Genomic DNA, 22,013 nt, shown 5'->3' with positions numbered 1-22,013 from the left:
TGCTGAAATGTGGATGTATCACCTCAGACTTCAAGCACTTTCCTCTAATTGCCCACCCCAAGCCATTCCTTCACATTCAGTGTTAATGGTTCTGACTGAAGAAAGAACAGCCACAAAAGAGGGAGCTGCAGTTGCTCAACACTCCAGAGATGTTAGTACAAGTACTTGAAATATTCCTTGTAACAACAAAGTGTATTCTGCACCACCCCACCCAGCCCCCTGCCAAAGTGACACTACATTAGCTGCTGGTCAATTATTCAGACAATGCAGTGAGATGTGGCAGGAAGCAGCAGGAAAGGCAAAGTGGGGGGGTACAAAAATAAACCCAGCCAACTCCTCCTCTGTGCAAAACACCAAGTTTCTGTGGAATGTGAGAGCAACAAAGGAACTATGTTCCTAATGTCAAGAGAGGTCCAAGTATTCCAGCTCAGGCCCACCTCTGTATTTCAAACAAAATAATGCTGCCATCTAGTGCCTTGTCCCTCCTCCTTCCTGGAAAGGCCCTGAATTCAGACAGCCCTGTTTGACTGGGAGCCCTGTTCAGACTAACCTCCAAGGCCACCTCAGGGCCAGTGCAGCACAGTCAGCAGCACCTTCACAGCCTCCCCCACATCCATGATGATGCTGCAGCAGTGGCACAGCTCAAACACAGCACCCAGGTCTCACAAGAGACATCATCTGTTCCAGAGGGGTCTCTGCTTCCCTGCCTGACCACGTCCCATGAAGAATCCTTAACTGATCTTTACTGCCACCAGCAAATGCTTCAAGTTAAGACCATATAAAAATGCCACTCCTTTCTGAAGGCTTATTGAATCCGTTTCATCAATCAAAGGAAAGCATCAAATATTTCCTCAGATGAGGCTGCTCAAAGCCCCATCCAATCTGACCTTATACATTTCCAGGGACAGGACATCCACAACTTCATCGGGCATCCACTGCCTCTCCCCGTTCACTGTAAAAAAGTGTCCTTGAATCTAATCTAAACCCACCCTTTCCATTTCAAACTGTTGCCCCTTATCCTGTCACTACAGGCCTTGGCAAAAAGCATCTCTTCATCTTTCCTTTAAGCCTCCTTTATACATTGCAAGGCTGCAGTAAGGTCTCTTGGAGCCTTCTCTCTCTAGTCTAAATAACCCATGAGGAAAAATAAAACCATTCTTTAAAATGTATTTTATTTGACCACTACCTTCCTACTTATTTAAAGCAAAAGAAAATTACTAATAGAGAGACAAAATAGAGAAATCAAATCACTTATAATAAAACCATCAGTCACATTCATTCAGAGTATTTTGGTTGTGTTTTCTGTGATCTCTCCATATACTCAGTTGAAGTATAATTTAAACTATTTGACTTGAATATATATGTATAAATTCTAGCAGTAATCCTGAAGAAACAGAACTGGAAGAAAACAAAACAAGATTCCTTTCCCACATGGATCTTTTCCAAAAGGCATGTGATCCAGTTTTGCATCTTGGGCCAAGTACAAGAAGGAACTCTGCATAAAAGCTTCTCTTTGTACATCTGACTTTCCCTTAGCTAAACATGATAGAAGAGCTGCCTTTACTGTGGACACCATGAATGCATTACAGTTTGCTCAAGTTCTTCTACATTCAGCATATATGAAATAAGAACAAGAGGAAGAACATTTTTGGAGGAAACATCCCTTCACCGCCTTCTATTTAGTGATCAGTTTTAAATCAAAGCAAATTTGGAGATTTCTATTATTTAGCAAGAATAAAACCTAACGTACCACAGTTCCAGAACAGCTGTACTTTCTGATGAGCATTGATAGAAAACCCTCACCTGCTTCATCTCACTCTTCAATTTAGTAATACCACTTCTTTCTGTTTTGGTTGCTCCAGAATGCCCCATCTCATGAATAGAAATTGCAGGGCTGGATGAAGAAGAATCCACAGGTCGCACTAAAGAAGCAAATGGACATTTTTAACATTCTAAGGGTAGAAAAATAGATTAAATTCTATCTAAGAAGTTAAACACAAATAATTTCAAAAATGGGCAATTCTCTTGGTGACAGCATCCTTTCACAGAATCACATCAAGAGTTCAAATCTGATTGTATCAAGTAAGGGACCTAAATGCATTCTTGAATATAGAAACTGATTTTTCAAGACAGTGAGCAATTGTAAATGTAGTCAGAATTGCAATGAGTCTCTGAGGGTCTAAACAAGAGCCCAGGAGACAGCTGATGTGCCAGTCAGGAATATGTGGGCATCAAAAACATGCTTCTTAAAGGCAGGTTAGATATGACCTTTGAATGGCTTTTGTTCTAGTTCCATAAAATTTCTCCATTTTAGAAGTTTGCCTTCCTATTACTGAAAATTTGATACAATCTTATTTCAGTGCAGGATAGCTTCCACCATATGTGTTTTGTTTATTTCACAGCAGACATACACAGCTACTGGTCACCCATGATTAATACATACTATACATTTATTTTGCCTGCAGAAAGAATAAATCCTCACTTGTAAGACAATCTAACTTAGCATATAAAAATGAAAACTTACAGCTTCTTTCCACTCCAAACTCTTTCCCACTGAGAATATGATGTAGAAGACTTTTCATATCAAAGGGGCTTAGATTCATCAAGCTCTCTGAAGCTTCTTCACCTAGTTAAACAAAACAAAACAGAATACAAATCTCACTGGGAAGATAATCAACTATAAAGCTGGCTAAGGAAACTGTGAATGAAGTCCAATCACATTTAACTCTTTGGCTATCTCTTCCTTTAAAAAAATTAATATGTAGTCACATTTCATAGAAAATATATTTCAGGACTAAACCACAAACACTCCAGAGAAATAACATTATTTGCATTAATCTTTATTATGTCCTAGCTTGTGCAAAATTTCCTGAAGCTCATGATGAGAAAGCAGTTGGTTCGTTACAGAACAAGATCACTTGGAAAGGTATGACAGCCATCTCCCAACAGCAGATGACCATGCACCTAAGTTCCAGAGGCAGAGTTATTCCATAAAGAATACCCTCTGATATTCTTTGAATAAATGGGTGCTGGGGGGACAGAAATCTTTCATTAAGTAAAAAAAAAAAAGTGATTTTCAAGGTTTGTAACTGCACATATTAACTAAGAGATTAATAAAAGAATTCAACACACATAAATTAAAAAAGATCAACCACAAAGGGTAAAGAAAAATGATTCCATAAGTACCCTTACAATGAAACTGCTTCCTACCTGAGCATTTCAGACTTCGTGCCAGCTCAGTGGCCATCACCTGGATTATCAGACCGATGCGGAGCCGGAGCATCTCCACAAAAAGACTGGGCTGTGAGCGGACATACATCGCCAAGTACATGATTATCTCCTGCAAGGACAGATCCATAAAGGCACCCGTCAGAGAGGGTCTTCATGGCTTTCCCTGTCTCAGAGCAAGCACTGGCACAGCACTGGCACAGCCCAAGAAGCCTTTCTGCACAGGCTGCATACCTGTGTCAGGACTGCAATACTGATGTCTTGGCCACTGGCTTCGTAAATGAGATCTGTGAGCTCCTCGGGTGGCAGTGGGCTGCAAGAAGTCAAACCACAGGTAGCAGGGACTCAGCACAACCAGCTGTTAATTTCTTGAGCAAGCACTGGGATCAAATCACCCAGAACAAAGGCGCCTACAATTCTACCTGGGTGGCTGCAAATCCCTTTGAGGGCAAGGAGTAAGGTTTAAAGATGATAATAGCAGCAGAATGGTGCCAGCAGGAAGATGAAGGGCAGCCTGTGCCCGAGGCAGAGCTCCAACTTACGTGGTAATGATTTTCTCACGGGGTTCTGGTGGCAGGCCCACTGTAAGTTGCTTGTGGTGTGACAGAAGGTCTGTGCATGCCTGTCGTAAGGGGACAAAAAGCAAGAGACCTTTCACTGTGTCATGTGGAAGTGATATGGCTTTTAATTCACCAAATCAAATTAATTCTATTTATTTCGCAATATTTAAATGCATTTCTATTAATTACCAGACACATAAATCTAGCAGAATACTGTTAAATAGTTGCCAAAGATCTCCTGAGGTCAACAGGGCTACGAGAGTTTCAAAGTAGCCTGTTTCCCTGCTCAGTGAAATCAGCAGCATAATTATTAGATTAGGAACTCCAATGGGGCTGGCAGATCAATAAAGGCTTTCATCCTTTATCATATGATAAAGTTTTGTTCTTTATTTAAGACCATCATATTTTTAATCAATGAAAAGTTTGGCAGCATTAATGAAAAAAAATTCCTGTGCACTAACGTATCTCCTAAAACAAACACCCAGCATACTGCATCACATACCTGACACAGTCTGAAATAGGTACCTTCCCCAGTACCACAGTGTTTACTCTTTCATATTGACCTCCTTTAAAAGTCCATGTTCAGTTTACCTGTTTTAGTATCCTGAATCAAAAAACATCACAGAGCAATGTTCCTCTGATTTTGAAGAGTCTATTCTAACTCCCTTAACATGGAAGAAAACAGATAATCTCTGGTCCCCCTCTCCAATTCTTTGTCAATACCTTCTCAAGTTAACATCCATGGCTTTTTGTGAGCACATATGTACTGCTCATCCTTGTCTTGAGAAGGCAAAAAGTTCTGTCCTTAATGAAGTACCATGCACAGTGATTATCACAAACTGCTCCCCATAGACAGCACTGTCACTAAAATAAGGCATCCTAGATGTGACACAGAGCCTTGAAAATGGCCAGGAATTACAGAAAGAGCTTCTCAGAAATATGCAGGGGATTACCAGAAAAATTAAACAAATATTTTCAGAATACTTGAGAAGAAACCTTTCTGTAATGATCAAAATAATGTCTGTACTCTTAACAGTGGATTTTTCTTGTTACCACTTAATAGTCATGGATATTTAAATGGTTCCAAACATCCATTCACAAGGCAGACTGTCGACCCAAGGGGATGGAAATGGGCAGAACATGTTTTTGTGTCATCACTAGCACCCTGACACAGCAGTGCTCCTTACCATCACAACAGCAATAGACAATTACCAGTGACAACTGCAGCTTTCAAAGCACACAATTAAGCTTCTCCAATTAACAGAGATGAAATGAAGCCTTCACAACTATTTACAGTGTGCCGTTCTCAGTCCATGCCAACATTAGCATAGTTTGCAGTACAGATGAAAGACAAAGATGTAGTAAGATTCTAGATCAGAAAAACAACTAATATTTAATTTAAAATGCTGCACTATGTATGTTGTAAAGTAAAACCAGAAGAAGGGCAATCACAAACCCCAACAGCAAACTGGTAGTTTTATCTCTGTTCCTAGGCAGGAAGCTGAACCAGGATTATTGGTATTTCATACCTCAGCCAGGACTTCAACTCTCTTTTTGAGTATGCCAGAAATGTAACGGATTAAGCCCCACTCCTGATTGAGGCCTGCCTTTCTGTAGAGCTCGTTGAGGAGGCAGTGAACAGTGACACCATACTGTCCATCCAGCTCTGTGTCCCAGTCAGCACCTCTGCACAAAACAAACAGGAGGCAATTGTCATCAGGCACAATGCTAAACTTTACCACACAGCTGGATTTTGACTGCCTTGCTCACGTTGGTGATAGAATTAAATACCAAATGGGACATCTGTGCCTTCACCACAGATTCACTATATGTGGACAAAATCCTCTTGATACCAGGAACTTTCACACTAACTTGAGCACTCACTCAGCTGTGAGCCAGCAACTTGAAAAGGAACCACCTGAAGGATTTCCTACTAGACTTTAAATTGAGCATTCACATGACTTTTTAGCCATTCCCCTTTCTTAGCTATTAACTAAACTTCTGTGTTGCTTATGCCATTACTGAAAAAAGGCAAAAGAGATTTCTCTTCCTCTCCTTTGAAACTCACTTTTGAAATTGGCTTTTCAAATTCACTGCATTATGGCTTCTCTTTGGTAATGTTTTGAACTGTCACAGAATGACTACAACTCCTGCTGACAGAGTCCACCAGAGGTCCATCTGCCTGCCCAACAGTCTTCCTTGGTGAAATTACTGGTGTTACATGCAGTTAAACAACAAAACATATTTTTTATAGGATTCCCTTTACTCTTTAAGAGAGGATGCTAAACATTTTGCTTGGGAAATCAAGAAGATCAAAGAAGACGTCCACACAGGAGACAGACTAAAATCAACAAAAATGCAGTCTTTGTAGCAGTAGGGAAGACCATCTGTGATTAACACATACTTGTCTTTGCACCAAAAGCTAACTACCTGACAGGTTCCAGCAGTATTCTCCTGCACAGGAAAAAAACCAAGCTCAATAAACACACTTCAGAAGATGATTCTGTTGTTTCTATTTGCATTTTGTTCCCCTCAAACCAATTAAATAGCAGGTGTTTACTAACTCCAGCAGATGGGCCCAGACTGCTTCCAAGAATGTTTTAAAAAGTACCAAATTTTAGCCAGTTGTATACTTAAATATGCAAAGGGATTAGAGGAAAAATAGTGAACACTCATGAAAATTGCATTTTGCCTTCAGTTAGAAAATGACAAGATAAATTTTCCCTCCACTTTCATTCTTGTGTATGAAAATCACACCAAATCTTTGTGAACTTCAAATGGAGAGCCACAAATATAGCAGGGTGTGTTCCAATTCATGGAAAGAATTTGTGCATCTAATTTGTGAGCCCTGGAGACTTTATGTATTTGCAACTGTGCCAATCAACCCTAGAATCTGCACAAGTCTTCTTGTATATCCAAATAATTCCTGTAATCAAACTAACTGAAAATATGTGTGTTAAAGCACAAAATATTTCCACTGTCCCCCTCAAAACACAGCCTGAAGAGTGGAAACCTTTTGCACAAGAACAATCAGATAGCTGCGCCCAAACTGAAAGATGCTAAAGTTCATATTCAGGCAACTTACTTGAGGATATGCAAGATATACAAGATATCTGCTTGATCATGGAGTGTTGGACATTCCTTCAGCTGATTAACAAGCTTCCTGCAATCCAAATCACCATGAGCATCTTTAGGTAAGTGCGAAACATTTTCATGGTCCTGATAACAAAGATGGATGAAAAAAATCACAAGACATGACCTTGAAAAAAGCAGCAGATCTGTAACTTCCTGTAACTTCAATTAAAATGTCGTTAAAAAAAAATCACATCAGACTTGCAACAAAGCTCTGCACTTGAAATACAGATACATAATTTAGTTCTTGCCAGGGTACTGCAGGCACAGAAAGGAGACTAACCCCAAGAAACACAATCCCTAGAATGGAACCTTGTATCTATTTTCCTTTTTTGACAAAACAAAGAAATCTGGATACTGCATACTTTTATCTGCATACTTTTTCTGTCATCTATTTTCATCATTTCTGTTACTTGTAAAGAGAAAAGCAGAGAGACACTATACTTCTTTTGTTGAAATAATTTAGAACTTTTTGAGTTCCATCTCTAACCTGTATACAGAGTGGCACTTTAGAAATGCAAATATTGCCATTTTAATTTTTCCAAGCTTATGAAAGTAAAATGATAACTAATCAGATTATGTAATCCTATGATGAATTATTGGATGAAAAGAAGTTTTGTTCAACAAGCTGTTCAGCAGTTTATATAATCCTAAAATACCATTTCTACAAACTGAGCCTTGTGCAGAAACATCCCAAGACAAAACAAATTCCCAGCACAACTCCATCTTCGTGCCTTGAGGTGGGATTTGGCTGGTACCTTAAGGACATTCACACATTCCCTCTTACCCAGATGTTACTATAAGTAGCATTTCTTGGAAAACATCTCTAAAGCCTGTGAACACCCTGTCCTTTCCCTTGTGTTCTGCTAGAACTAAAGACAATGACTTAACTTTTGGCTTTTAAAAATAAGGCAATCATTATGTTCTTTTCTGTTTTGCACGTTCAATTAAAAACTTTCCACTTGATAGTGTCTATTTGACTAAAAAACCTTCATCCAGCCAAAAATATAATTTCCAAAACAAGGGAGTGCCTTGGACAGAATGGCTTGTCTGTGAAGAAAAATGAGACCTGGCATAGGGTTTGGAAGGAAAGCATGAGGAAAGGCATGAGGATTGCATCCTAAAACCACAAACAGCATAAAAATTCCCACACCTTACCTTTGTCCCAAAGAAATGAGGATTATCAACAAGATTCAGAGACTTTCGGTGTGTGTTCAGAACTTTAGTGGGAAGAGACATAGACACAGCTGGAAAGCAAAGTCACCAGAACAGAAAGAAAAATAAGGCTGCTTCAGTAACATGAAAATCAAAAACACCTACATGAAGCAGCTTGGCTAGGTAAAAACAACAGAAATACCTCCAAGAGTCAAAATACAGAGGCAGTGCTTCTGACATGCTGTGCACAGAACTGAGACAAGCTCATGTTCTGAACTTTATCTCCTTGCTCTGAGAATTTCTGATTTCAGCACGTCAGAAGCTCAGGGGCTACATGCTCAACTGATACCTCTTATTTGGCCTGTGACTCCAAAATCCTGCAGCACAATGACCTGACCCTGCCAAGTGTTTTAAACATTTCAACAGGAAACGAGTGGAGAAAATGGCCTAACTGGTAAGATTTCATAATTAAAATCATAAAGCTGAATGCAGGTTAATGCTCTGTTAACTTCATATGCTGTATTCAATGGAGGATCAGATGATGTGACACATGAAAGATGGCAGAAAAGAATAACAGAAAAGCTTGGAAGTTATTAATTTACACTGAAGTTAAGGGAAGTCTTCCATTGACCAGGACATTGAATACTACATATCTACCTATAAAACCATGCATATGTTGGAATCTATTTACAAATTCAGCCAAAGTCTTATTTTGGTGTATCCTCCAGTCAGGCTATCAGAAACGTGGCATAATTAGAAAGACTGTGCTCCCTCTCTACTCCATTTGTTCTTACAAATTTAGAAAGTACATGTGAATATTTATGTTTTTCTTGTATTGAAACATTTCATTTCACAGCAACTTTATTAAAATTAAAAAGTACATTTTGTCTGCCTTTATACAAGCAAAGACAAAACAATCAATTAACTGATTTGGGTTCTAAAATTCTATCCAACTAAGAAGCTGTAGAAGCTTCCATAACATTAATTTTGATTAAATGTTACATTTCATTGCAGGTTTTCTGTGTATACACCATGACACAGGATACTGGGGGAACATGACAGCAATAGCTTTAGTCATTCTTACTAGTAAAGGAATTTCTTATTTCTTCTCTATAAGGAAAGAACTAGTGGCACAAGTATGTCAAAAGGTATAATTTTTAAATACTTGAACTTACCCCTTGTAGCAGCCAAATCAGGTTTTTTAATTATCACTAAATAAACAACAGGGAGAAATACCTGGAACTTCCAAGCCCTTTGTCTTGGCCATTATTGACAGTATCTCTTCTGTGGAATGGTTTGCACTGAACACAGGTGGTTCACTCGTTGTCTTTGAAGTTGGAGGCAGATATGACTTTAGGGCTGTGCTCTGCAGGACATCATTTATATACTGATCCAGCTCATCCTGGCTATCTAGTGTAACATTCATAAATAAAAAAAAAGGTTTCCTAAAGGTAAAAATCACTAGTTATCATAATCACTTTCTTATTCAAACACACCACTATATTATTGCTTATTTATAAGGGCACTCAAATGTGCAAGAATAGGGTAAGGAAGAGATTTTTTAAACCAAAAAACTGTAAACAAAAGAAAAAAATGTTTTTGACATTGAAAACAGATTTAGAAACTAGCTTTGCCTGTGAAAGGAATCACAAGGGGTTTTATTTTGCTGGTATATCATAGAACACAGCTGGACTTGATGATTATAAAAGTCTCTTCCAACTTGTATGATTCTAAGACTCTGTCATCTCTTCCACACAAGCTCTTGTCCACGACTCTTCACAGTCCTTTTCCCTCTAAGCTCTTCCACACCTCCCCACCTGCTGACTCTCCAGACTCAGCTTTGCTGTAGCAGTTGCCAGTCAATGCCATACTACAAATGCAGGAAGAACACACATGAATTCATTCTCTAAACTGAGTCATGTAGGTCCTGTCCTCAGGTGGGTGTATGAGAAAACCAAATGACCATGGGCTGTGCACAGAACAGACTCTGCACTGTAGGAAACCCAGGCTCTGCCGATAGAACTTGACAGAGAAAAAAATAAGTGAAAAAACACTACTACCTTTCTCACAGAAATCTGCTGGGTAGTCTCCATATTCACTGTCAGGACTGTTACAGTTGTCATTATGGTCATCAAACAGTTTTAGGTCACAATCTGGATCCAGAAAGCTCAGATATGTATGAAAAGAGGTGGTAAGAAATTCTGATAGCTTGCCTATCTTCACCCTGCAAAAGGGGACACATGCCAAACAGCATTAACATCCACCATTCTGATACTGATTAATGCTCACTAAGCTTTCAACAGCTCCTCCAAAATTTAGGAAACCTACTGTTCAATCCACCTTTGGCAACTATAAAGCCACAGAAACTGACACTGAAAAATAAAAAAAGGAAAACAACAGTTGCAGATCCAGCTGGGTACTTACTGCTCTAGGTACTAATTGATTTTAACTGTGCTATGGTAACAGGCCTAACTCAAAGCCTAATTATGCAGGGTGTTATAGGTTCATATAAAGAGAGACCCTGAACAAAGACCTGAGCTCCAAGGATAATGCATAGGAAACTGGGGCTGAGAAGGCCCCATGAATGGCCTGAATGTGTTTTTTCACAGAACTGGAGGAGGCTAAACCATCTGTGCTGGTTTAAGCACAGGAGTTAATGATGGGGCTATGCTTTGGATTTGTGCTGGAAACAGTGCTGATACATTAGTTACAGGGATACATTAGTTACTGCTAAGCAGGGCTTACACAGCATCCCAGACTTTTCTGCTTCTCACCTCACCCCACCAGCACAGGCTGGGGGTGCACAAGGAGCTGGGAGGGGACACAGCTGGACAGCTGACCCATGCTTACCACAGGGACATCCATACCATAGCATATAAATCTGGGGGAAGAAGGATGAAGGGGAAGGTTTTCAGGGATACAGAAGTTTGTCTATCCAAGACACAGTTACATTTCATGGACTACAACTTTACTGAAGATGGTTGAACAATTGTCCATGGAAAATGGTGAATGAATTTCCCATTTTGCTTTGCCTGCATATGTGGTTTTTGCTCCACTTACTAAACTCTTTATCACAACTCACGAGTTTTCTCAGTTGTGTTCTTCCAATTCTCTCCCCCATCCCAATAAGGGGAGCGAGGGTGAGTGGCCACGTGGGGATGAGTTGTTGACTGGAGTTAAACCATGACAATATTTGATTGTCAAAAGAAAATAGAGAGGGATCCCTCTCTGATTGAGAGGGAAAGTGGAAAAAGAATAGGGAGATACTGTGGATCATATTTTACACATAGATGATTGGAACACACCAGGTTACAAATACTACATGCAATCAATGCTTAAAACATGTCCAGTAACTATAAAAGTAATTCACTTTTTAATAACAGAAGCCCAGCCAGATTCATATTTCAAGAGTTCATATTTACAAAGATTTGATGTCTGTTTTCTTTATCTATTAATTGAAGTCAGAGATGGTACACTTTTTGAGAGATAGATCTTTTCCATTGCACCTGAGGCCCAGCTACGATTTGACTGCCACATAATAATTAAAGCTGAAACTTCCTCCTCTGCAGAATTGTAGTACAAAGTCTGTGCACTATCACAAGTTCAAAACCAACACTTTTACAGGATTTCATTTTACAAATCATGGAGATAATAATTTGTCAATTCTAACATTACCTTGCACCTCCAAAATAACCATCTTCTAATTTTCTTATTGTGGCAAGAACTGCTGGATGAATGTCAGTACCATCATCAACTAAAAAAGAATAATGGAAGAATTGGAGCTCATCAACACATTCTTAAATTATCACATCCATATACAGTGCATTACTGGGTGTTGTCTACAATGTAAATCAGGCAAATTTAAAGCAGAATCCACAACTGCTATCAATACTAGCTTATTCAAAAATCCTGGACAAATAAGCAAACCAAACACAACCCCTAGATAAGTTCTAAAGACAAACACAACCCACTCAAGACAAGTTCCAAAGCAATTTCTATGAAATTTCTTTAGACAGAAATAATATGGAGATAGTCAGTGATAGAAGCATATGAAGAAGGAGCAAAACCAAAATTAAATATTACCATGAAATCCAAATTCAGCATACACATGAGAAAATTGAACTGTACTTCTGATGTTAGAAGTCCTGCTACTGTGTCCTCTCAAACCAACATCCATCCTATTCTTCTGCAGTAATCTACCCTGCTTGAAACAGAAGATTAAGTTTACCAAGCATTGTGTGGGTGATGGGAAACGTCAAGGTTGGTCTCCCTGTCATCCTCCAACAAGAAGTGAGGTAAGCCAGCTCTGTCTTAAGCATCTCCACAATCATCTGATTGTCTAGAGCCAGATAGAAGTGATGCTGGTCAGTGAACTAGAGAAGAGAAAAACACAACATAGGGGCAGTTGTTAGTGATTTCCTTTTTTTTTTTTTCCCTGTTTCTTCCCTTAAATTCTTCACAAAAGCCATATGAGCTACTCCTGACCACAACACAAACGACCTGAATTAACCTAACAAGGCCTCAGACTGTGACACAGCAATCCATGCTTGTGCAAGAGTCCATTTTCTTACGCCTGTAGACTGACCATCAAAGTAAGCTGTACAAACAAAACCTGGGCAATCACAGCCACGAAGCAGAAACTTCCCAATGATGAATTACACTGACCTATGATCTGGAAGATGGAAGTACTCTAAATGTGGAAAAAAAGCTAACAATAGTAACAAAACCAATACACAGGCTTAAGTGTACACTGGGGACTGGGAGCTGATGTCTCCAGTCACTGTATGTCTCTTGGGAACCATCTGAAAGTCAGGCAGAACACAGAAAAGCTGGCATTTACTGAGGAAAAAAGGCACATGAAATGTGCAATGGCAACGTGCTGCTCCCACTGCAGCAGGAAGCCAAGAACCACAGGAAGAGACTACTGTGGCTACTTCAGGAGCTGGAACCAAAGCAGCTGGACAAATAATGGAAAGAATGTGAAAGCAGCCACAACAAAAGTTAAGGAAGCCCCTAAGCCTTGGGATGGGGTAAGTGCATAAAGAACATGGAAGTTCAAGCTGACAAAATCCTGAGAAATTTTTTCATAGAAGGAATCAGGAACTAGCCAAAACAATCCTTGAGCCACTTACAGTTAGCTTTGGTAACTCAGGAAGAACAAGTCCCAGAAATCTGGAGACAAGGAAACACACTGCCCATCTTTAAAAAGGAAGAGCCATTTAAAAAGTCAGGCCAATTCCAGTGCGTGGAAGGAAAGGAAAACAAAGCCAATTTGAGACAGACAAGATAATTACTAAATGATAAAGTAAGATGGCCAAAAACCAATCTCAACAGATTAGTCCAGCTTCCTTCTTTGCAGCAACCAGATGATAAGTATAAGAAAATTTGCAGAAGCTGACACCTAAATTTTCACACTAGTGAGCTGAACTGACTTCCTAGGAAGCAGAACTACTTTTAAAATTATTCTAAAAAGGCAGTTATTAACCATTTTTTCAGAATTACTGTATCTGAATGAAGCTAGTCTTTGCCCCACACCTAATCAATGTTTTCACTAGAAAAGAGAATGAAATACAAATGACAAAATCACAAATTTTGTGGACATTAGTCAAAATCAACAAGATGATTTAATTGCTAACCTTAGGAAGGTGACATTAAACATTAACTCCATCCACCTCAAAAAAAATAGTCGGGGAAGTGTCTGCTTTCAAAGTGCAATGGAAAATGTTATGGAGGTTATAGTAAAACATGGAATAAGCAGGAACTTATTGTTCACTGTGTTGCTAATGTAAAGATAAATGCCATTTTGGAATATCCTAGTAAGTATGTCCTTATTTGATACATGACAAGATTTTAGCAGGAATATTGGGTCCTACTTACACAGTAAGATGTGAACTAAGAGGTATTTTGAAAAAAAATCACATCTGTGAGGAGTTTTTACCTTATTTACAAAAGTGAAAATTGGTACAGGGAAGTAACACAACTAACATTCTATAAAGCTGCTTGTGATCAACTGACATGGGGAAGAATGAGAAAGGATCTACATTTTTTGCAGTTAATCTGATTTGTTTGGACATTATGAAGCAATACAGAAGCCTTCTACAGAGTCCACTGACTGCCTTCAGCTGGAGTTTAAAGACTTCATTAGTCAAACATCTGTTTAGAAGGATGGATGCATTCTTTATCCTGCATCATTCTTTATCCTACATGCTTGGAGCAGGGGACTCCCTGGCCTTCTAGTACCAACTGCTGGAATAATTCTGTTAAATAAAGTCATTGCATTTCATTAAATGTATCAATAGGAGCCATTGATTCTATGAGGATCCAAACTTTCAGCAACATTGAGAAAATGCACTAAGGAAAAAAAAAAGACAGAACATCTATTTCTCAGCACTACTACACTTTCAACAACATAATGAAAAGATCACACCTTCACCTCCTTAGGGTTACAGTATCTGGCACACTTATATAGTACTAAATTTTTCATCAAAACAATTGGTAGGAAGATATATTAAGTGACCTATTTTTGCAGAAACTGTTTCATTGATTAGAATGTTGGTGTGGGCAGAGATCAGTAACAACTTTGTACTATTGACTCACTGTGTTCTCCTAAGCCAGAAGCCAAAGAAACCAGACTCTGTATGACTGAAAAGAGATTTATCAGCAGTTCTACCATGCTGATCATCCCATGCTCTTAAAAACCCTACAAAGTAAAGCACATCTGCTGTTTCAGCCCTGTTCTACCCAAGGGACAATGACAGCAGGGAAAAGCAAAGTGCTTCACTAATGATTCACCATTAAGTAAGGAGTGATTTTCCTGCCAGCTTTACATGCTTACCTGAGGGGTAAAAGCAAATATTTGATTTCTTATCACGTAGAGCTTGGAGGTGCCCAACACTCCTATGTGTCGGTGTGGTCGGCCACTTAATTTCATGTTCTTGTTCCGGCCTGGAAAGCAAAGGGAAGGGAAAGAAAAGAATCTCAGCTAACATCTTAGGTGCTGTTTTCCAAAATAACCACTTTAGACAGGAAAATTTACTGCACTAATACCAGCAAGGCAGAAAACCAGTAACACAGTGTGAGGCTACAAACTGATTTTGTAGCAAGCAGCAATATAATAACCAGAGTCCTTCAAAGGCCTGATTAAAAATTAAAATTTTGGCTTCATTGGCCATGGATTTGATCTTATAATTACAGTAATTGCTCAGCACCCAAAGCTTCCCCACCAAGAAGGGCAGGAGATGTGATATTACAAAAAACAAGGCCATGAACCTAACTCAGAAATTCCAGTGTTTTCAAACATAGGACCTTAAAAACTCATGCCTGCAGGCTAAATCAACACACAAAACACATCCAAATACAACAACAGATTTTCATCAGGCTTTAGTAAGCTTCACTTTTCTCAGTAGAGCTTATTAGCAATCATCCACACTACAACCTTTGCACCAGCAGCCAGGAGCTGACTTGGATCTTTCTGACAAGAACCAAACAACCACGTTCCTGAAAAAATACTACTGTGAACATTCCCAAGGAAGTCACTGTTTAAAAAAATGTATCAAATCATCCTACTCACACTCCTCCACTAGTGAAAGAAAGCTAATATGAATTATAATAAAATAAATGTAAGCCTCAGCAAAGCTCTGCAAATTTTTTTAAAAAATCTTTGAGATGAAGAGCCAGATTCTTTCACAGAAGCAACACATACAATTTCTCTGTGTAAAGGGCATACTTTCTAAAATTTATCTGGAGGCCCCATTACTTTGAATGATTTCAAAAAAAGCTCCCTGTCGAAACAAAAAAACTACCACAACAAAAACTACCATAACAAAAAAATGTTCACCCCCATGAGCAGCCTCTGCATTATCTTTAACCAAATTGCCATGGGAACGTGCTCCAGACTGACAGAGAAGCAGGATACAGCTCCCCTTGTCCAGACAGCAAAGGAATCTACCAGTGCTGAGTCACCCCACCTCAATTTTATTTTATATCAGTATCCACAGTTTTGAGCCATGAGTTGCTGGCATGCCTGAAGAAGTAAAACTAAGTTAAATTAGGAATGCATGTAACAAACTTTCCCCCAAGACCCAAATAATTCCAGCAAGGATTATCAAGAAGCAGTTATAAAAAGACTTAACAACTAGAACCAGTCAGAGCTTTGGAGCATTTAAGTCAATTTAGGCTCTGAGGAGGACTTGAGAGCCACTGCTGAGGAACTGGAATGTATTTAAAGTCCTGTGTTTAGAAAAGCCCTAAAGGCTTCTGGGTTTGCAACAGAGACAGAGAGTTTCAGCAGCTTATCTCAGCTCCAGGTTGGAAGGAACTTCAGCAAGAATCTGACAGCCCAAAGATGCTCTGATAGCAGCACAGCTTCCCTGATTTGGAGCAGAAAACTTCCCAGACTGCCTGCTCAGAAGATAAAAATTATACTGCCCAATTTCCAGACTCAAATGACTTCTCGAAGGAAAAATACTTGATTTTTTCTTCTATGTTTTACCAGACATTGTTTTCAAAAACCAGTTTCTCTGTGGAAGTGGTTTCTGGAGGACAAATCAAGAGTCAATTTTTGTCTAACTCCAATGGCACAGGGAAACTTGTATTTTCTCCACCATTTCCAATGAGATAAATAAGGAACTCAAAGAGGTGGGAAAATAAAGACAGAAGTTCTAAGTTGGTTAAGCTTCTTAAAAAAATACCTTGCCTGGCAGTAGAGAGGCTGCCATGTTGAAATACTTACCCAGCATGGTGTAGAGGTTGCTGAGGATGCGAGCTGGCTGCACCCTGAGTGGATGGATATCAGCAATGCTCTGAACGTTGATTCCACGGTCTTGCAACAGATTCTTAATTTGATTAGATTCTGCCAAAACAGTTACTGTGCAACAGAAAACAAAAACACAAGTAAAAACCAATGTTCTACTCTTTTTAACTATCTCTACTGTCACCTCTCAACAAATGCATTTAGCTAATTAAAAAGGCATGAAGACCACACTTTTTTCTTAAATTCTGGATTCATGAGATCAAAAGGGATTGCAATAGGGCACCTGACAGATTTTAATTCTCTGTTTCTCAGTATTTCTTGCCATTCCTGTCCACTTTGGACAACAGTGGTGGTCAGCAGGGTCAGAAGAGTCCTCTGAGGTGTCTACTCAAACCTCCTGCTCAAAGCAGGGTCAGAACTGCTGAGGTTAAAGTGGGTTCTTGGGGACTTAATCAGTTGCTTCTCATTTCTTTGAGTACCACTGGTTTGGATCACACAGTCTCTTTTAGAAGAGAGTCTCTTTTAGGGCTTTCCCCCCATAGAACAAAGGTAAATATGACTTGAAAATCTTTGTTCTTTTAATACAGCACACTATAACAGTGCAGCAAGTCACTGGGGAACAGGTGCTGTCACTTGTATAGCAATACATATTTCAGAGGACACAAAATGGCAGAGGTATGGAGAAAAAAAAAATCCCTAATGAGAGAAATTTACAATCCAGGCCCAGAACCTTGAGGTTTTGCCCATGATAATTGGCTTATTGATTCGGGACTAATAATGCAGTATTCTTCTTTGTATTGTGAATACTTGCCAAAGAATGCTAAAAATCAGCAAGCGCTTCTATTTCTGTTGGAAATTAAGCACTTCAGAATAATAAAATGCTACTCCTATGAGGCACCAACTGGGGGTAAACAAGCACCAGCCCAGGTCACAGGATCCTTGACAAAGGCTGCTCCTGATAAATGAGCTGGTTGCTCTTTCAGCGTGGTCCAGGCACCGGAAAAGTCTTTAAGACCTGATCTGCTGGTGTTTGCTCTCTACTTCATTTCTGGTTTTGGCTGTTTTTGCACAAACTAAAGGGGGCACTCCCTGCAGCAGCCAAAAGCTGGTAACTCTGGCTGCCTCACCTCTCTCACCTCTGTGCACAGGGATCCTCCTCACTCAGTGCTCTCTGGTTCCTCTGAAAAGGGGCTACATGAAACCTGGTTAACCTGATCCATCTCCTGTCAGTCCTGCTTCTTCTCTCTAGAAGCTGCCAAGATTTTCCTTTTCGCTATAAGATTAATTTTGCCACTCTCCAACTCCTAACAAGTCTTAATTTTTTTTTTAAGTGTCTTAAACCTCATCTTCCCTTCTGGTAAAAGGCAGCTAGGCAAACAAACTCTTTCTCCCTCTCACAGTGTCGTCAAAGCATCTATGCCCCATGCAAAAAAATTCCACATTATTTTTAACCACATCTTTAATCTCTCCTGTACACAGGGACTTTGCCACCACATGATTCAATTCACACAGAATGTTCACAGAATTCCCTCACCTTGTACCACAACATCAGGTTTAAATCCCGTGGAAAATCTCCTGTTTAAGGGATCAATTTCACCCGCAGCAAGAAATCCCTAAAACAAATGCAAAAGAAAGAAAAAAAGAAGGAAACAAACAGAATTGAAGAAAAAGGCTTCTGACATAAAGAATAAATCCTAATCAATTTTCATATGTTTTCAGGACAGTGGGACTTAAAGCCTGGTTTGTCTACCCTTTCCACTAAGTAGTACATTCAATAAAAACAATGGCTGCAATATTTTTTGGAAGAACAAGAAAATGGTTCTGACTGACACAATCTGCATTCAGAATTCCTACTTCAGAGTTACAGCAACTGACATAATTTTACCAGGAAAGTGATTTATTTTTGTAGCTCCATTGAGACATTTGTGCTTCTTTTAACTAGTCTGACTTTAATGTGCCTGACTAGTAGGTCCATCATGCCACAGAGCAAGAATAGCCTAGTAAAGCTGAAATGGCCCAGAATCCTGGCTCTGGAAGAGCCAAGTCAACCTGGGCATACTCCTCTATTCTAACCATATTCCAGACCACGTGACAACTTACTCAGCTTGATTAGAAACAGACAATTGCTTAGCTGTATTAGAAATTAAAAAAACAAAAGGTCCTGAAAGCTTAGAGTCAGCCTTTCATGGTTCATGTACATGTTTCTACTGGAAAACACACTGTCCTCTACCTGTCAACCAAACTGTACTTAAAGGCCAAGCCATCTCAAACAAAATTAAATACAAGTTTATCTGCTATGCAAGAAATAATCACCTCTGCTAACAGGCAGCTCAGGACATACAATGATTGGCCCCAAAGATGGGGCAACTTTCCCACTGGGACACGATCCACCGAGTGAGGATTTTCATACTCCTCATCCACCTGAAAACAAATACATAAGCAAGAAAAATTACCCTAAAGTTGTGAAGAACAATCAGTAACACTTAAGTATTTGCAGACATACAGTCTAACATAAACCCTTTCAAGCCTGCCCTAACTACTGAGATAGAGATGTAGTGGTTTCACTTCTAAGGCTACATATTTTCTGGGACAAGAATTATACTTTTTGTACCTCTTCCCACCCTTCAAAGCTGGAGGGTGAATGGGGACTCTGCATGCAATTACAGCTTTGGTATTAGCTCTTCCACTTTCTTCTCACCGTGCCTTTGCTGCCTTCCCTCTGGGCTGAGCATAGGTACCTGGGTGTCTGCTTTCCAACCCCTTCCAAGATGACACTTTAACTTCACTGATGTCTGCCCAGCTTTCTGAAGCAAAGGTGCTTTCCAATATTAAGATTATTTCACCTTTCCTGTGTTAGCAAGGATGGTCAACAGAAAACTGACTTACTAATTTAGAAAAACTGCCTTCGTTTTGCAGTACACAGATCTATTGAGGGTGGGGCAAAAACCCTCCCAGATCACATCTCCAGGCAGCCACTTCATATTTCTTTTATAGACAGACAAAATCTACCCTGTTGATGTGGCATGTTTTTCAGATCATTATCATCATATCAAAATCACAAGAAGGCTCTGGACTCTTACACGCTTGTTCCCACTAGGAAGGCAATTCAGTTTCCACCTCAGATCTGCGAGCAAGGCATCAGCTGAGCAACTCAGACCAACCCAGGAGGCTCCACACCCTTAGTGAGTGAGGGCTGAGAAGTCTGGAGTGGGAGAAGAAGTTGGCAGGGAGGGATACAAAGGCAAATAGCATGGAAGAGCACATGAGCTCGTCTGAATTTCCCTGTCACAATGGGAGAATGAGATAAACAGTAACAGCAAAGGTGGGGGAAAAGAAAATACCCAAACCAAAATCCCAGCCCAAACCCTAATCCATTTGAAACCTGACTCCCATACCTGCTCTGGAAAAGGGCAGCACAATCAATCAACAGACTAGACAGGCAGGACAGTCTATGCTTTATTTCTTCTTTGAGCTTCAGTTCCTAAACTAGTATCAACACTTCTTAAATATATGTCTTGCTCTAAGGATGTAAAATTTTAGACCTGCTGTAGTATTTCCACAGACAATCAAATTTACAAGTGAAAACTGCGACCATTTGGAAACCTAAAGTTTACCATTTCTCAGGAGGAGCTGTGAGAAGTCTCTTACTTTTTAAAATAATGTGCAGTAGTCTTTTTTATTGTTAGTTTAGATTCATCAGACATAGAAAAACAGTAAGACTGATATTCCTCTCATTCTCTCTACTTTGCATACTGAAGTGGATGCTGCATTTTCACAATACCTTTTCTGGAGGGACTGCATAAAGTTCAGGCATTAGCACTAATCCATTCTTCTCTCGAATAAGTATTCCTTCCAGAGCCTCTCTGTACTCTTGTACCTGGAATTATTTTTAAAAGAGAGTGGGAATTCACATTACAGTCAGCAAAACTGAAATAATACTTTTGAACAGTACTTTTTTACTGAAAGTTAATATATTTAAAAAAGAAAAAAAGGGGTGGAGGAATCATGACTTGCTGATGGAAGAACAGGGTTCAAATTATCAAATGTTCCAGAATCTCAGTGTTATCAGAAACACAAACACTTGTCTTCAAACTGTAACACACTGCTGCAGTACAAAGCTTCCAATATATTCCTACTGAGAAGTGTGGTGGGTCTAGTGCTGGCCAAACTCCAGGACACCCATTAGAATATACAAACTCATTTCCTGCTGTGAGATAGGATTAGGAGGAAGGCAAAGCAGGCTCAAAACTTTAAAAGGGTATAAAGAAAACTCTATTAACAGTAACTAAAAGAAAGAATAATAAGAATAAGAATCAGAATAAAATCTTTAGAACACTTCTCCCCCCTACAACTTTTTTTCCCACTAACAATGCACAGAACCAATTCAGTCAGTTTATCACTTCTAGAAGAGTCCTTCTTCAGTTCACTTAGGGAGAGGAATCCCTCTTGTCAATTTATGGAGATTTCTCCACAAGAAAACAGTTCTCTTGTGGCTTTTAATTTCCACAAATAGCAGCCACCCAGAAACCTGCAATTGTGAAGTCCCTCCCATTTTTCACAGCTTTTCCAACAGCCGTGTTTATGGGCCATGTCAACTTATGGGGTACTATTTTAATGATGAGCTGTTCAAGATCAAAGATTCTCTTTATCTGTATCTGAGATCATCTTCATCTCTGAGAAGTCTTCTTCTTCTTTCCCTGGCACAAAGGGTCTTCATCACTCTTCTCTCTCTCTTTCTGTTCAAACTTCTTATGGGATCACGGCTGCTTCAGCATTTGCTTACTTGAGCATAGAGGCCTTTGCTCATATCTACAATTTGAACACTATCTCCCCATACTTTCAACGAGTTACAGGGAAAAAAAAGAGTCTGATGCAACAATTGCATTCTTTTCCATAGCTGGATTTCAGCCCCTGAAAGAGGGGAGACCAAAGTATCTCCTCATCCCTCCCATCTGGGACTTGACTCTTCACTGAACTTGGTGTCTTCATGTTGTTCCTCTACGTGTTCTCACTCTGTCCTTTTCTCTCACCCGAGAGTGGATTTAAGGTCTGCAAGTTTCATCTGTGCACTGGAAGAGTTAATCTCCCACCTGGGGCCTGCAGATGGTTACATGACCCCAGCTGGACTCGTAGCTTGTGGCCAGAGCTGTGACTGGGCTGGGCAGGGGAGTGGCAAGGATCTCAGG

The 22,013-nt window shown here is 39.6% G+C and overlaps 1 protein-coding gene across 3 annotated transcripts in view; it reads right to left on the bottom strand.

Moving 5' to 3' along the window:
* Positions 1-22,013, bottom strand: part of PHKA2 (phosphorylase kinase regulatory subunit alpha 2) — a 44,076-nt gene that overhangs the window by 8,359 nt on the left and 13,704 nt on the right. For all 3 annotated transcript variants that reach the window (XM_039714172.1, XM_039714174.1, XM_039714173.1), the window contains exons 11-27: positions 20,609-20,704; positions 19,141-19,248; positions 18,362-18,440; positions 16,807-16,941; positions 14,911-15,020; positions 12,304-12,448; positions 11,751-11,829; positions 10,136-10,299; positions 9,312-9,485; positions 8,079-8,167; positions 6,874-7,007; positions 5,318-5,474; positions 3,771-3,850; positions 3,463-3,541; positions 3,211-3,340; positions 2,525-2,626; positions 1,804-1,922 (exon numbers count right to left, since the gene is read on the bottom strand). In XM_039714172.1, coding sequence (XP_039570106.1) covers positions 1,804-1,922; positions 2,525-2,626; positions 3,211-3,340; positions 3,463-3,541; positions 3,771-3,850; positions 5,318-5,474; positions 6,874-7,007; positions 8,079-8,167; positions 9,312-9,485; positions 10,136-10,299; positions 11,751-11,829; positions 12,304-12,448; positions 14,911-15,020; positions 16,807-16,941; positions 18,362-18,440; positions 19,141-19,248; positions 20,609-20,704 — 1,980 coding nt within the window. The remainder of the gene's footprint in view (positions 1-1,803; positions 1,923-2,524; positions 2,627-3,210; positions 3,341-3,462; positions 3,542-3,770; positions 3,851-5,317; positions 5,475-6,873; positions 7,008-8,078; positions 8,168-9,311; positions 9,486-10,135; positions 10,300-11,750; positions 11,830-12,303; positions 12,449-14,910; positions 15,021-16,806; positions 16,942-18,361; positions 18,441-19,140; positions 19,249-20,608; positions 20,705-22,013) is intronic.

The sequence above is a fragment of the Passer montanus genome, unplaced genomic scaffold (genome assembly GCF_014805655.1).
Source record: "Passer montanus isolate IOZ18808 unplaced genomic scaffold, ASM1480565v1 scaffold3, whole genome shotgun sequence".
Taxonomy (NCBI): domain Eukaryota; kingdom Metazoa; phylum Chordata; class Aves; order Passeriformes; family Passeridae; genus Passer; species Passer montanus.
Note: the sequence above shows the minus strand (reverse complement) of the source record. Positions and strands in the feature narration are given on the sequence as shown.